Genomic DNA, 16,208 nt, shown 5'->3' on the forward strand with positions numbered 1-16,208 from the left:
TCCTTTTTCCTGCGGCCGCGCGCTCTATGGCTCCGTCGTCGATGTGCCAGGCTTTCTCCGTATAGAGGAGGCTATGGTACTGCCTAATGCTGACACGCCAGATTTTCTTCACCGCTCTCTAAACATTAATAGAACAATTGGACCCCTGAAAAGTAACATTTCCCTATGTCAACCATAGCTGGCTTACTTTTCTCTGAAGTTTGACGCAAACCCGGTAAGCCCACAAGATGCTTCCAAGGATGTACACAAAAAAGAAAATCAAAATTCGCGCGTTGCTTAAAAAAATCAATGGGATGTAAGTATGAATGGATAGATGCATAACTGCTGTTCCTATGGATCGGGCGGTGCCGTGCGCTACCTAGCCTTTAGCATTGAATTAGAAAATAAACTATTTTAATTTATCATCCAAAAACTGCATTAGTAAAATACATGTTATCACATTTTGTAAAACGATAATGTTTATGAAAGCTTAAACTATTTTTTCCTCGAGTACTTTCACAACACGAACAACCAACGAACTTGACGAGCGCATTTGCTGTCTCTTGGAGGGGCGTACACATCGCTCGAGTCGCACGTGACCAATGTTTACATTCGGATATTCTGCACGATGAACGACGTTTTGGACAACCAAAATGACTCTAACTCTGCTCAAGAAACTCAAAGGCCCTCGGTCCGAGCCACGCGCACATATCGTCAGTCCGTCCCCGCTGCTAGTGTCGTACTGTTTCATCCACGAGTCAAACCTGAAAGTCGTCGACCTGAAAACGGACCGTGTCATTTCGTCCTTACGCGACGTTCAGGAGTGAGTTGGAGCAATTTCTCGTTACGCAACGCGATTCTTTCTCTTTGTAAACTCTGAAAATCCTGAATCTCTTGGTTTGCCCGCAGTTGTATCTGGAGGGATGGTCTCGCCGACGCCGACGAACTTGCGGTCGTCTCGAGCGGACATGAAGTTTCCCTGGTGCGATACAACGGGCACGGCTGTACTTACAAGCAGAGATCTCTGCGTTGGAACTCCGTCCAAAGTTAGTTGTTATTAAGTTCGTTTTTGGTCTCAATATTTACATAAAAAATAGGCGCGTTTTGGTCGACGTCGACGCCGCCGTCGAAATATAAACGAGGCGGTCACACAGGGCCTCCCGACATCGGCGTCATCTCGGGGTACCTCGCGTTTGTCGAGAGGACACTGAAATATTTTATTCGTCTGCTTCGTACGATCGTTGCTGCCTTGCCTGCCTTGCCTTCGTGATTGCATATGCGCTCGGAGATAAGTCTTAAATGATTGGACAGCGACAATAATTGACTATATATGGACGATTGCAAGCAAAGCTACTGGCTGCCGCCGTGTCTGCTCGTGCGGACAAGCCCGTGCAATTTCAAGCTTGCCAAAGCTGTGTTCACGCGCAAGCTGCACGTGCTTGCACGTATGGGGCACCAGTGGGGACGCCAGGTTTGCAATGCAGAGCTCAAGTTTGTCCACTTCTTGCACATGAGGTTCGATGTCAGAACGCCACACTCTTATGGGCTGATTGAAGAAAAAAAATAGTGGGTGGACCTTAAAGCATCCAGCATTGAGGTCTATCCACTATTCTTTCAAAGTCAAATAAAGCTCGGCATCATTTTGGCGATACTGCAACTCCTGTGCGAGAAGCTGATGACTTGCTCTCCGCATTGTCTATGCGGCCGGAGCACAAGTTCGTCTGCTTCTCAATTGCGCAGGGGTTACGGTGACGTCAGAATGCCGAGTTCTGTTTGGCTCTGATTGGAAAGATAGCGGGTAGACCTCAGTGCTAGCTGCCTTGAGCTCTACCCACTGTCCTTCCTATCGGGCCGATCAGAGCTCGGTGTTCTGACATCACCGCAGCCCCTGCACGAGAAGCAGACAAACTTGCCTTTTGCACAGTCAATCTGGAGCACAAGTTTGTTTGTTTCTTTTGCAGGGGTTGTGGTGACGTCAGAACACCGAGCTCTGATTGGTTCGAATTGAAGGCTAGTAACTAGACCTCAACGCAGTTTGCGTTGAGGTCCACCCACTATCCCTCAATCGGAGCCAATCAGAGCTCGGCATTCTGACGTCACTACAACCCCTGCAGAAGAAGCGGATGAAATTGTGCTTCGCATTGCAAGCTTGGCACCCCGACTGGTGCCCCATGCATGGGCGCCACCACGCGAATCGTGCGCGTGAAGGTGGCCTTGACAGGCTTGCAATTGCATATGCTTGCCTGCATGTGCAGAGACATGGCCAGCTGCCCTGCTTACAATCGTCTATACTTTTACACTCCAGTTCTGTGCAGCAAATGTGGGCGGCACGGACTCGAGCATACAGCTTCAGAATGTGTAGAAGGTGCTCTTTGGGTGTGTGTTTTTGTGCAAACAAAGGTTAGCATGGTGCTATGCCCCTGCATCTGTACCTTTGCTAGCACTGCACACAGCTTGTGCGATAGTGTTTTCGAAGGGGAGCTGCTGTATTCTGTAGTAGTGGCATGCACTCAAGGAATGCACAAAACACATTGGGTGGGATCACTCTAGCGCAGTCGGAGCACGCTGCCAAGTTCGTCGTTTCGTGTAAATGATGAAGAGTAGTCTTACAGCGTCGTACACGCATAGCAAACACTGCTCACGGTCAGATGTTCCAATCGGCTTGCTTTTCTCCGCACTGAAATGCTTCCAGCATTTCAGTGTTCACGTTTGGCGGCTGCCTGCATCTGCGATCAACCCCTCTGCCCTTTCGCCTTTCCTTGTGCATTGAAAATAGACAGCAAAAACAGGTCCTAACTGGAAAAAAAACGACATGTCGGGTCCAGTCGCTCGCAGACTGGCTCAGGCACGCGCGTGGCAGTAAAAATCGGATCGCCTGCAGTTGTGTTTCTTCCTCGGGTTACAGGACTGGCGAAGGTCGAGTGGGTGCTCTGCCACGGCGACAACTTCGTCTTCCTGATCAACCGGTCTCTCTTGCTGTGCACTCTTTTGATCGGAGATGCCCTCGAGACGGTGTGGCACTCAGACTTGGGTTGCGAGGTGGTGCGGGTGAGGGTGATAGACTCCGAGGTGTACGTGCTCACGTCGCAAGCAAGCATTGGTATCCTTTTTTGGGGGTTTTTGAATCATTCGTGGACTCATTTCGTGTGCACCTTTAGTTTACTGACAAACCTTGTTGTAGCGCATTTAGGAGAAGAAATTGACAAAAAGAGGTTTCTCTCTTTAAGCAGCTTCGCGTGACATTGCATGTTTGAGTTAAGATATGAAAGTTTGTTGTCAAATATAATTGAATGGGTCGGCTGGTTGAGCATGTGAGTTTTCGTTGCCGCACTGTAGGGTGAGAATGGCAGGGAGGTCCTGCACTTTTCCCACCTCCAACAAGAGCTTCCTGCCTTTGATAACGCTTCATTGTTTTGTGTTGATTGAAACAATAAAAGTATTATTATTATTATTATTATTTTTGTACTTCATTCACCTCTAAGCTGAGACTGCGGTGGAAGCTACGTCCTTGTTGGGCCAGTCGTACGCCTCTCTTTCATCACGTCGTCACACTCCTGCCCATACCCACACTCAGAGCCGGGTCAGGTGATGAGAGGGAGGCAGCTAATTGGTTTGGCAGGCACGTTGCTCCCACTGGAGTCGCAGCTTAGTGGTGAATAGGGTATAGCGTGCACACAAGACCAGCCCAAAGGAAGGCGACGAGCGCACAATAAAGGCTGCAGCATCGTTCATCGTGCTCTGAACGCTCAAAAGAGCTCGAACTCTCGTCGTTGCTCCTTGACTCAGAAACACAGTAGGGTACAGCCTCCAAACTGGGTTGCGTTCCTCTCTTCTGGAACTACAGGCCTGCCCCTTTGATGGCAGCCAGGTCACAGACTTTGTCCTGTGCCCCGAGCAAGGTGCCCTCGCAGTTTGCGTCGGGCACGCGAGACTTTACTCAGTCGTGGCGGAGAAGCCCGCCTTCGGCGAGAGCTGGCGCATCGCGCCGACCCCTAAAGACGGGGTGAGGGTCACCGCGTTTGTGAAGAAAAAAACGCTCGACGATGAAGTGTGTGCCACCCGGAATTGGAAGCTGCTTTTGGACGTGTCCGACGAAGCGGCGAACAGTCACGTCATGTGGATGGGCGAAGACCGAAGGATTGTGTTTTGCTACGGCGCAGGAGGACTGCAGAGGGTCGTGGCTTTCGAGATGGGTGCAGGTGGCGCGTTCTCGCCCATTGTCGAGTAAGTTGCGTTTGAACCATTCCACTTTCTGTTTCTTAAAAGGGGCCAGGAAACAGTTTACCCTTTTTGACCAGTAGACCCTCTTCGAAAGTCTGTCGAGTGGCACCGGCAGCCGACATATTTTGAGCATCGCTTCTTGCGTGAAGCGCGTGATTTGACTCAAGTTCACGCCGGGCACCAACGCAGTGCTCGTGTCGAATAAGCTCGTGCCCGAATACGCACTGAATGCTCATGCAGAGCACTCGTGTCCAGTGCTTACTCAAGGTGCACACACAAACTATGGTGGCCTTGGAACACCTATTGGAGTGCATCCACTTCCAAAAAGGTTCTGCTAGTGCCGAAAATCAATTCTTCACATTGTCTTCCATTTGGTTCACCTTTCAGGCAGGCGGATCTTTCGAGCCACGGGAACTTTGTGTTAATGCACGACACGAGGAGTACCCTGCAGTGCGCCCCGGCATTCCTGTTTGCCTACAACACCGCCACCCTCACCTTTGGCGCCGCCAGCCGTCGACTGTTGGCTGAGGTAAGGATTGTACGGCGTGCCTCAGTCACAAGACAGCTGTCAGCAGTCTTGAGGGATTTAATACCCACGGCTCTGGTTGGCATATCTACGGGGTGTTTCCGAGCGTTCTTCGGGCCTGAAAAAAGTTTGTATAAATATTGAATGTAGCGTATTGAAACTTTCCAGAAAGCTGTCTTTAAGTGTTGCATTTATCATGCTTAAAATTCATGAGTGCTTAAATTTTTAATTTTTTCCCGAGGGGAAAGATATTTAAGGCTAAAATTTAAGCATGAAGGCTTCTTTGAGAGCAACACTCTAAGAAAAGATCCAGCACATCTGAACGTGTGTTGTACCACTTGTGATTAGCAGTGTCATCCAGACTGTATTTTCCGTTTTTCCCCCGTGCATAGAAAAAAAAAAGGCAGGATTTTTTAGGCTTAATTTTTTTCCTGAAACCCACACTCATGAGATTGGAGTATATACATAATAAGAGCACCACCTTTGTGAAAAGATTCAATGCACGCCATTCATTAATTTATTTATGCAAATATTTTTATGCCCGGATAGCACTCGGAATCACCATGTAGTTCTTGAGCAGAGACGTTGTCTCTTCCAACGCAAACGAGAGACAATTGGGCTTGGTAGAGCTTGGGTGTCGCATCGCCGAAGCCACAGGGGTATGAACGTTGCTTGCGTCCACTGGAACGCGCAGGTCATGGAGCAGACTGGGCGACGTGCTGCGGAGACGCTGTCGCAGCTCAACCGGTGGCAGGCGATGGCCATGGACTTGTCCGTTCTGCTTCGGGGAGTCCGACACCGGCAGCTCGACATGCTGGCTTTTTTTCTCAAGGCCAAGGAGGATGGTGCGTGTTCCCAAACTGTCTTCAAACTTGCGTGTGTGTGTGTGTGAACATTGCCTTTTGGGGTCTTCGAATGAATGCACGGGGCATTCCTGCACGTTCTTACAAACAAAATCTTAGTATTTTTTGTAAACCTTGATTTCAGAAAAAGTTTAGATTCGAGGTATGTCTAGGCTTAGTGCTCAAGCTGCTTTTTTCTACTTGCGAGAGCAGTAGAAAGTTGCAGTCAGCGTAAACTTGACGTTTTGCTAGAAGCGCTTGTTTTCTTTTTATTGGCACCAGGGGCATCATAAGTATTTGGGGAGATTTCCCTTTCCTTTCCACAAATTGTGTTACTAGGAGTGCCTGAAATGAGGACTGATTGTGCCAACTTCCTTCACCGTGTACGAGGGCAGTAGCTGCTGGTCCTAAGGTTGGTTCATACATGCATCATAATGCTGGGGCAGCATAGAGTCAGCATTGCATCATTGCTGAGATAGCGCCGAGTGAACATGGCATCAGCGCCACTGGCAGTGCGGACTCGGCACCGAGTTAGCAACACTGTGTGTGTGAACAGGAAAAGGCCAGGCCTCATGCTTGAAGCACGGACGTAGCACAAGGTTACTGCTGCATCTGTAGTGCCGATTTGGCACCGTGCTGTATGTGCGAAGAAAATTTCAGTCTCGCACATTCCCGCGTTTCTGCGTGATGCAGCCATGGAGCTCCAGCTGACGAGAAGTCGGCCCAAGGACACCGGAGATGCGCAGCAGCTCGAGTTGCTCGCCTCGGAAGTGAACGCCTGGGACAGCGTCCTGACCGAACTGGGCCGGGCAGTCGTGGAAGCCCTGGGTGATCTCTCGTCCAAACACTTCTCACAGCAGCTGCTTCAGGTAGGAAGAGATACCCGACAGGCCCACATCTGCTGCGGCACGCGCTGCTCGAGGGGCCGGCCAAGTAGCTGCACCTCCTCGGTTGGCCTTTTTTATGGCCTCGAAGGTGTAGGTTCGGGATTGTTGGCAGACAAGCGTTGGGGTCCCCTTGCACGTTCTTTCTAAAGGCTGGTTTGCACATTTGCGCATGAACGTGATCGAGTGCACCGGGCTCACTGCCGACCTGCGTATGACTAAACCGAAGGCTCTGCAGTATTTGAGAGATCAAATCTAGACACTACCTATGAGAAGTGGTCACTTGCAAACGCTGTCGGAATATTTCGAGCCCACGGTAAAAAAACAATGCGTAAAAAGTTGAAAAAATATACTATACGCTGTAGTCAAGGCTACCTCGTTGATGGTGCCAGTGTGCCAGTGTGTTTTCCCTTAGAAAGTTACGAGCAAGCGCAGCACTCTCGATCACACTATTCAAATGCAAACGGATCAACCAGTCTTGAGAGGGTGCCTCTGCTGTGTGCAGTGACATCCTCTGGGAAAGCGTCTTCGTTGTTTAGGTAGGTGCCGACGGTTAGGTTCTTTTACTTCCTAACATTTATTTTTTAATTTTACGTTCTCGTGGCGGTTACAGTGGAGTTCGTTGCTGCTAAGCGCGTGCTGACGACAAGGTTCTGCAGCGCTTCTGCAGCGTGCGTTCAACACCGTCAAGGTTGACGTTTTTAACGGGTTACGAATCTTTTCTCGTTCCGAGCATGCACTGTGACTCAAATGCTAATGAATACCATGTATTAAAAACGTTGGTAGGTTGATCCGTAAGGTTATCGGTTGAACGTTGATCCACTCGATCGGTGGGTTGTGTCGGTCATCTCCTTTTCTATGTCTTGCGTCCAGAGTTTTTTTAAAATGGCAGTTTATTTTCGAGGTGGTAGTCATTGATTTACGTCCAGGGATGATGGTGTTACTCAACAGCTTTAGCTGGGCCTTTGTTTCTGCTGTGTAATGTTGCACTATTTCCCTGGCTTGTGCTAATCAACTAATTAACTGTTTTATTTCGATCTTGCAGCTTGTCCTGTCGAGTGTTGTTCGTCTTCTGGCAATGGCATTGCCTCGAGAGTTGAACGACACTTGGCCCGAGAGAGTTCAGCTTCGAAAGCGGATGTCTGTCATACTGGCAGGCCATCTGGGGAAGCTCCGAAGCCAGATCCATCACGGATCGGTTTTGGCAGCTGCCGTTCCGGAGTTGAAGGATGCAGCACAGGCTAATGCTTCTGAATGGGACAAGCTCACCGAGAAAGTGAGGGAGTTACGTCAAATAATTTATTTGCTCGTTATCTAATTGATTTACGGATTAAATTTGAAGGCCCTAGAGCAATGGTTGTCAAATGGGGGTCCGCAGATTCTTTGGTGTCTGCAAAAGCATTCTAGGAATCCGCGAAGCCCTGCCTCATCAGTCAAGCCCAGAAATAGAATTTGTCTTCCTTCAGGCAGTGAGTTTTCTCGTGGTATGTCAATGAGAGAAGTCTACTTTACACTAGCCCTTAGTTATACAGATTTATTAAATAATAATCATAATCAACCTATACCTTTCCCTTCCCCTCACCTCGAACAGGGCCCTCCATCATCTCTGCCGATCCACAAGGGGTTCGCGAAACATAGGTTATTGAGAACCCCTGCTCTAGAGAAAATAAATCCTAGAAGTGTTGAGTGAACCCGGACAAATGTTGGGGAGCTATGTTTTGCGTGCACAGTCACTTTGCTACGCGTTTTTGCTGTTAAATGAAGTTTGTAAATTACTCCTTAAAACATAGAAAAACGTCATCTATTAATTCGAGCCATTTTCAAATATACTGCAGTGATTTGGTCTGGTATGCATCATCAGGCCTGTGATTGGTTGATCCACTGTTTGAATGACTAATTTTCTTATTTATTTTAATGTTAACCCAGTTTACCTGGCATTTCAGGATATAGCTTCCTTCCTGCGAAAACTCGAGACCAACAAACTTGCCAGGGTCAGCAGCGGGCCCGTTTTGCAGACGACCGAGTCGGCGACGAGTGTGACTTGTGGCATCATTGCTAACTTAGTCAGTTGCAAACACGTCCGCTGTTGACCTTGGCAAGTTTGTCGACCTCATTTTTCACAGGAGTGAGTCTACACGGACAAACGGAAATTTTTCCGGCTCGGTTTATAGCGCAAATATTGGTTGTAGACACCCACCCCGTAGGTGAAATTCTGTGTGTGTTTCTTTGTTTAACGCCAACGCAGGAGCTCATGCTGCGGTGCGTGCACCAAGGAAACATTCCGGAGGGCCAGTACCACCTGCTGCGTCGCAGGGCGGGCTCTGTCGAGCCCCTGCTGAGCACCTTTCAGGAGGTTGCTCTGAGGGAGGCATTGCGCCGGCTCCGTGAGGATGACTTTCCCGAGGCAGAACGGCTCTTGACAAACGTGGTACGTGCTTGCCCCTCGCCGGTCAGAAGGTCTTGTCGTTCGTGAACCAAATTGCCTGTTTCGCGTGTCTGCTTTCGTTGCCCTACTAGGTTAGGTCTGCTGCTCATTTAGTGCCATCAATATATGGTTACACTCTTTCTTTGTGGTGACAGCATGTTTTGAAAAAGGGGTTTGTTGTCTCATCTTGCCGCACTTTTCTAACTTGCTTTTATTAAAGGGCTCCTGAAAAGAAAAAGAAAGCTTTTTTTTAAGTCTGGTTGGGACAGGTATGTCAAGAAAATAATTTTATGCGAAAAAGCTTTTTTAAAGCAATATCGACAGCGCGAGACACAATTTAGTTGGCAGTCACCTCCTTTCCACTTGTTTTTTCTCTTGGCGTTTCGGGCGTGTTGAGGAGAGGTGGATCGGCTTTGCCTTCATGAACTTGCCGCGCAGAATTTAAAATAAATTTCTCGCCGTTGATATTGCACTAAAAAATTTTTTTTTTTTGCATAAAATTTATTTTTTGACATGCTTAAAAAAAAAATTTTTTTTCTTTTCAGGGGCCTTTTATTGATTTTCAAACTTACTTAATGCACGGACTTTTCCAAGTGCGGCACCCCTTTTGGTGTCACACATGTCCCATAGTGTGAAATCATGTTGTGTGACACCCCGTAGTAGGATGTCCTGTAGTGTGGTACTGCACAGGGGGACATCCTATAACGACACTTTATGGTCGGAAACCTCGTATTGCGATACCATATAATGCGTCGCCCCATACTATAACATGACGTAATTTGTGGTGACACCTGATATTATGACATCCCATTATGTATGACATCAATGTGACTCGCCATAGGACAACATCTTATCACTTAGCCACTGTGCGGGGCAAAGTTGGCAATGCACACGGCTGCCGCATGAAGGACTGCAATCGTCAAGAAAGTTCCAGCTTATTCTTGACTGTCATCTTGTGTCCTGGTTCAAAACATTCCCGAACTGACCGCATCTAGAAAAGCAGCTGTAACGGGCTGCTTCGGGGCGGTCATCCTTGCATCGCTGACACAAGATGCTATTATCTTTTACTGCAATAGTTGTTGTGGGCTCTTCTCACCACTGGAAATGGTGTCCATTGTTGGTGTTGTAGTTGTAGTAGTTGACGTTGTAGTAGTAGTAGTTGTTGATGCTGTTGATGTTGTAGTTGGCGACGTAGGGCGTCTGTCGTTGGTGCTGCAAAATCCTTGAAAAAGATTGTCCACCGCCCGCGAGAATCGAACCTGGGTCCGCTGCGTGCGAAGCGGAGACGTTATACTGAGCTGCGCCACAGCGTTAATAACCCGCTCTATGCTTTGGGTACACTGTTCTAGAAGGGGTGTAGTGGCAAACGTGGCGTGCCCTCCGTGAGGTCTTCGAAGCGAATGCCGCTGTGTGGCGCTGGCATAGCTTCCCCGAGCAGTAGCGCGGGCAAGATGGGGCGCCGGCGACTTGTTCGCGGTCCTACCAAGTGATGTTTTTACGACAGCACACCATTTTATATATCATTTTATCAGCTCTGCGGTTGTCATATTGAATGATAGAGTGTTTCAAACGCTTGGAAGGTGCTATGCAGTGGCAATGTGTTTGTTTGTGTTCAACACAAAACAAGTGGCAAGCTTGAAACATACACACCTATGCTGCTACAACAAAAATAAACTGTAGGCGAATGCTCAGTCAGCTCAGTCTTCACCCGAACGTAGCTCTAGAGATTCGGATAAGGTGCTAAGATTCAGAATTGGGCATTATATGAGCTATGAGCGATGTCCGGAAATTTTCAGTGAAAAAATGGCCCACTCCTACAATCAGACGCTATTCACGCTCTTGTATTTTTGAAGCTTATACGCTCAGTTATGAAATCGGATCCCAATGGCTAGCTTTCTATTCCGACAAAGCTTGAGGGTTCGGTGATGGGTAGTTCGTCATTGTGGTGAGGAAAACATGGTTGGTATTTCTCTTCTGTTTATTTCTGCCCAATTAATCAAAAACTGCTGATCCACCAAAATTATTTTAGTGTCATGTGATTTACTGGTGGTCTGATTTGCAAGTTGGGGCAAGAAATTCAAGCTATGCCTAGTTTCCTTAGCTGCTTACTGTTCATATATGCAGAAGTTGCTTAATGTCTGTGTTCAGCTGAATAGCTTTTCGAAAAAAATGAGTTAATGGTCGATCCTGACGTGTTGGTGCCTGCTGAATCCAAATATCACAACCATTTGACCCAAGTTAGTCACTAAACGCGAAAAAAAAGCGAAGGAAACTGAAGCGACCGCCGCAGCGGCTCGCCATTGGCTAGTCACGCATGACGCGGCATTACATCATAAAAGGTCCGTCTCGACCCTCGCTTGCTCCGTCGCTTGTGGAAGTAATCGGGCGCCGAGGCTTCTGCTCTTGTAAATCGGGTTCGGCTTCTGACTATTCCAAATTCTTTTGGTGGGTCCGAAAGGGGAATGTGTCCGGAGGACCCTCTACGTGACAAAGGACGCGTTCCAGCCCTTGGCAAAGCAGAAAAACGACCCTTCGCGGTAATACGAGCAGACACGAGGAACAGCTTGCGCCGACGCGACATGGCTGGCTTTATACGTTCTGGAACATACTGGCTGCTGCTTATTGTAACGTCAAACATTGACAATAAACAGAGTGCTATTGACTGGATGCGTCAAGCCAGATTGGCGTGACCCTCCCCAAAACGATCGTCAGAGGACAAGAATTCGGCACACATCGGCCTTCATGTTTGGCAGCTGCTGGACACGTGAGCTGAGCATGCAGGCTGCATTGTTCACCAAGGCTGAAGTGGTTTGAAGGGATAGTATAATCGGCTTGGAACGACAGGAGAGCTTCCCCTGAGATGAGACTGTTGATGAGACAGGGTAGTCGTTCTGCCATCGCGATGTACTTGAGTACTACGTGAATCGATGTGCAGTAGGTCCATCCTTGTGATAGCGGTACCCTGTGCTGCGTTTTATTTGTTTGCCACCAATTATTACGCAATTACAGCTTTAGAAAAAGCGGAGATCTGTGCCCGGCAGCCCTCAGTTTGATGTCGAATTCGTGAAAGCTTCCTGGGCCTCTACATTCACACACACCTCCCAATATGTGTTGACTGCATTAGACCACCTCCAAGCATCATCATCGTCCGATTGCATTTCTACTTGTAAAAGAAAGAAAGAACTCAGTTCACAACAGAATGTCACACGCTTTGTATCTCCAAAAAGCACTCCTGAAGAGAATATGTATGTACCCATCGAAGGAAAATTTAACAAAATTTATATTTATGTTTGAAAATATGTGGACCTCAAATGTGGACCTCAGCAGCGGTAAAAAAAGTCCATGCTAAAACAAGCTGCACCGTGAAAGTCTCCCAAATAACTAAGTATTGGAGTAGATAAAAAAAAAAATCTTGGGTAATGGAGTTGGTTCGAGAAATATGGTCACTTCAACGATATAAAAACAAACCAAAACTAAAACATTAGTATAAGGCGGTTAACACACAAGAGCCAGTGGAAGCCCACTATTCGGCTACATGATCGCGGCTTTTCCAGTACACTGCACACAGCTTTTTTCTTGAACAGTCAACCTATAATTCCTACCTAGTGTCGTCTCCATTTGCGTGTGCCTTTTAATGCGCCGAGTTGCCTTCTTACCTTCAAAGATGTTCGGCAGAGCGTCGGGTTCAGGCGAGCCTTCTTCAGAGCCAAACCCATACGTTCATTATTTTCATATGCGCAGTCCGGAACATGTTCCGAACAGAAAACAGGGTGCTTGCATAAACTCGTCTGTTTGCATAGCGGGAGCCCATCCCTTTGAAAACTCGGTGTGGGGGAAAGGGCGGTAAGCGGGAAGAACAACTGCGACAAGCGCCATTCGTGCAAGCCGACGGCTACACATGAATACAGCATGGTGCAACAGCGCGAGTCAGTTGCTTTGGCGCCACAATAATTCAGCAAACCTTAAACAAACAAGAGAACAAGCAACAGGTCAGGCAATTGAGTCAATCACGACCGGTCAACGGGTAAAAGCAAGCGCTATGTGGCGGTACTACGGCGACGGCTATAAAAGTCAGTAGAGCAGCCTACGAGGGAAGCACGCGGCCAGCCGCGCGGGGTCCTCCAGCCTGACCTTTTGCGACGTCGGCTGACGGGCTTCCTCTTCTCTTCCCTTTCCCTCTGCTTCAGAGAGGCGTGGTTTCAGCGGTACTTTGAAGGCGCTTTTCCGGTTAATTCGCGCAGAAAATGACCAAACTAATACGATATACGTGGTGGCTCAGGTCTAATTAACCAGGCTCGGGTATTTTTTCACATATTTAAAACCGCTTCAGCTTCCCTTTAAGGAAACATGCGCCAGGGGAAACAATTTTTTTTTTTTATTATTTACAATATCAAAATGAAGTTTTCACAATTTATGGTGCTTAATCTTCTCTTTATGAATCTGATGTTAGATTTGATATAGCTTGTTTTTTTAGGCTCTGGATGCAATGTACATGCAGAAAAAAAACATGTTCTTGTGCGCACGTGAGGCAGGGCAACACACTTAAAAAGCCTAGCAAAATTATATATAATTCACTCTCTTCAAGCCACTGATTGCAATGAACAAGAGAGCAATCTGTGTGACGCTTCTTTTATTTTAAAATAATTAAAAAAAGCAAAAATGTAATTTCAAGGGTCTAACGAAAGTGTATATTTTAAATAAATATAAAAGCAAGCATACTGTCATTCGCGTTGCTCAATTTACTCGGGAAATACTCAAACTCCACAAGGCTCGAAAAAAAAAAAACTTTTCATATGACAGTTATTTCTTGATGATTTTTTATGGCAGCAGTTTAAGAAAATAGTTGTATTTTAATGGTGATGCTTTCTGAAGGCAAGAATCCCAAAATCATAGCTTTATCTTTGGCGGTTGTTTTTGGCAAGCGAGAGTTTGTGCAGCCGAAGTTCGTCCTCAAGCGAAGAACTCGCGCTTGTAGCTTAGTAGCTGAATTGTGATACAGGGTGATTAACGCGACAAAGAAAAGGGCATACTTTTTGCCCACAATGTGGGAAGAAATGAAAGCGGTGGCTGTAGCACGGTCACGCATTGCGGGCAAAAATGGTGCCGTCGCGTGCCTGAGGACAAAGGTGCGAAGCGGTCAATTCTCATTGGCGTCGTGGTGTGCGTCGCGGATGCCCGTGACGACCACCACGAGTGCTTAGTGGTTCGTGAATTGGGTGAAGTGAGGCAGAGCATACGTGTGCCAATTCACGGTGGTGGCCACCGTGAACTAGGACGGGTGAGCGCTCGCTTGGTGTATGCAAGCCTCATATCGCTGTCGCCATTAGGAAGAGTGCGTGGCTGTGGCGATGCAGGGGAAGGTGTAGGTCTTCCCTGTGACATTGAGCAGTGAAGGGAGGGGGTAATGTTAATGCTGAGAGATGAGTGGGGAGAGGGGAATGCAAGCAGAGAAACAATGCAAAGCTCCTGCAAGAAAGGTGGCTGCAATGCAATGAGTTTTAGTAGAAGAGCTTTACGTTACGAGTTTGGTTTGAGAAGTAGAGATGTTACGGTGAAATCAAATGCCGTGGAAGTTGCTAAGACAATCCAACCTTACGCGTAGCAACTGAATACTGCCAAAGTGGGATTTCGTATAATGCGAGTGATGTTTAAAAGCAACTGTTTGAAGCAGACAACAGGAAGGCTCTCCCCTCATTGCACCATTACTGGCAGGACGCCAGGGCTCCCCTCTTTTTTCTCGTTACGCGGCCGACGGGAAGACTCGACTTCCCCCTCCTCTCGCCAAGAGGGGAGAGAAGAATGATCTTTACCACAGCGGCGACGACAGCTGATGAGCTCTAAATCTCTGCAAAGTGCTGCCTGTAAAGCTGTCGCTTTCAAAGTTGGGAAGCAAAGAATAAAACGAAGCACGAGGCAAATGAGAGCAAAAAAGCATAAAGCATGTGAATGCGTTATAAGAGCAAAGCTATGTTTCGAGCAGAAAGAAATCGGCGACAGGAGATCATTATGGCACATGCCATTTCTAGCATTCGATCCATAAGAACGGGAGTTCGCAGCCGCTTGTCTGCGGGCAGCGTGTTTGAGGCCCCTTCCCTAGCGTGTGACAGTTCATAGTGTGACACCCTCTAGTACGAAACCGTGCAATTTGAACACTCCGTTTTGGGGACTTCAGGGGTTCTTTGCCAGAGTTAAGATGCGGGAGCTGCTCCTCCTGTCGCGCGACCGGCGCATTCGGCGGGTGCTGAGACGGGAGCTGGTGAGGATGGCGGTCCTGACCGAGGCGGACTCCAGTCTTCTCGACAAAGTGGCGGCCATCGAAGAGTGTTTTCCCCAGGAAGATGTGGGACAGGCATCCTGGTTGGCCTCGCAGAAGCGGTGAGCATTAAGCTCTGTGGGCATTGTGAGCGCCGTGGAGGAGTTCAGACCGACGTTTTTGACTTGGATTGGATGCAGCATGCTGGCATCGTCTAGTCAGAGAGCACTAATTTTTCTCGAGTAAAAATTAAACTACACATTGCCACACACTTGGTCTTCTTTGCCCAAATATAGCACTAGCAGTTGAGACCAGATGCCAAAGTTTCAGAACATACCGTTTTCTGATTGGTTTAGTAGCAAGTGCCCCTCACCTCCTTGTATTTCTGGGTATCATCAGCCACCAGTTACTCATTGAAGGTGTCATAAAGTCGTTTGAATTTTGAGTCGGATAACGGTATGTTAGGAAACTCCTAGCACTAGCGCTACATCTGTGCACAGACTGAGCATTGGGCATTGCAGTTTATTTTGGCGGTGTGATAAACGGCAATCTCTTGTCTCCTAAGCACCCTTTACTTTTCTCATTATGTACAGTCAAACCCGTTTATAACGAACAGCAGGAAACGCTACGATCAGTTCAATATAACAAGTAGTTCGATATAGCAAAAACCATTTACAACAAACTTCCACAATGCGTTCGTTGTAAGGCGAGAGCTTCTCTTTCGCTCTTATTTCTTCGCTTCCATCTTGTAAAAAAGTGCTAAAAAGTTTTTTTTTTTTTTTTGCATGCGTGCAGAGAGTGTTTTTTTAGCTTATCTTCCCTTCTGAATCACTTCTCTTCATAGGCAACCGCTTTGGGATGAAGTTCTTTTTTTTTCTGTGTGTGCGTGCAGTATTTTTTTTTTTAAGCTTCTGCCCTTCTGAATTGCTTCTCTTCGTCAATTTTGTTTGTGGCTTGAGCTTTTAAAATTTTCTTTCTTTCCTAGATACTTTTTTGCAGAAAGGGACGGGCTAGAAGATGATTGTTTGCACATTTTTGAAAGCCTTCCCGGGGGGGGGAGAAAGTTTGATATAGCCAA

General features: G+C 47.4%; 1 protein-coding gene across 1 annotated transcript in view; it reads left to right on the forward strand.

Moving 5' to 3' along the window:
• The first annotated feature begins 502 nt into the window (after positions 1–502).
• LOC8037553 (spatacsin) overlaps positions 503–16,208 on the forward strand; it is a 74,969-nt gene continuing 59,263 nt past the window's right edge. The window contains exons 1-10 of the mRNA XM_029973179.4: positions 503–802; positions 889–1,025; positions 2,885–3,079; positions 3,774–4,203; positions 4,588–4,729; positions 5,421–5,571; positions 6,262–6,437; positions 7,498–7,728; positions 8,698–8,880; positions 15,050–15,252. Coding sequence (XP_029829039.3) covers positions 633–802; positions 889–1,025; positions 2,885–3,079; positions 3,774–4,203; positions 4,588–4,729; positions 5,421–5,571; positions 6,262–6,437; positions 7,498–7,728; positions 8,698–8,880; positions 15,050–15,252 — 2,018 coding nt within the window. The 5' untranslated portion in view covers positions 503–632. The remainder of the gene's footprint in view (positions 803–888; positions 1,026–2,884; positions 3,080–3,773; positions 4,204–4,587; positions 4,730–5,420; positions 5,572–6,261; positions 6,438–7,497; positions 7,729–8,697; positions 8,881–15,049; positions 15,253–16,208) is intronic.

This window comes from Ixodes scapularis, unplaced genomic scaffold, assembly GCF_016920785.2.
Source record: "Ixodes scapularis isolate PalLabHiFi unplaced genomic scaffold, ASM1692078v2 PGA_scaffold11__112_contigs__length_91849675, whole genome shotgun sequence".
NCBI classification, from domain to species: Eukaryota; Metazoa; Arthropoda; class Arachnida; order Ixodida; family Ixodidae; genus Ixodes; species Ixodes scapularis.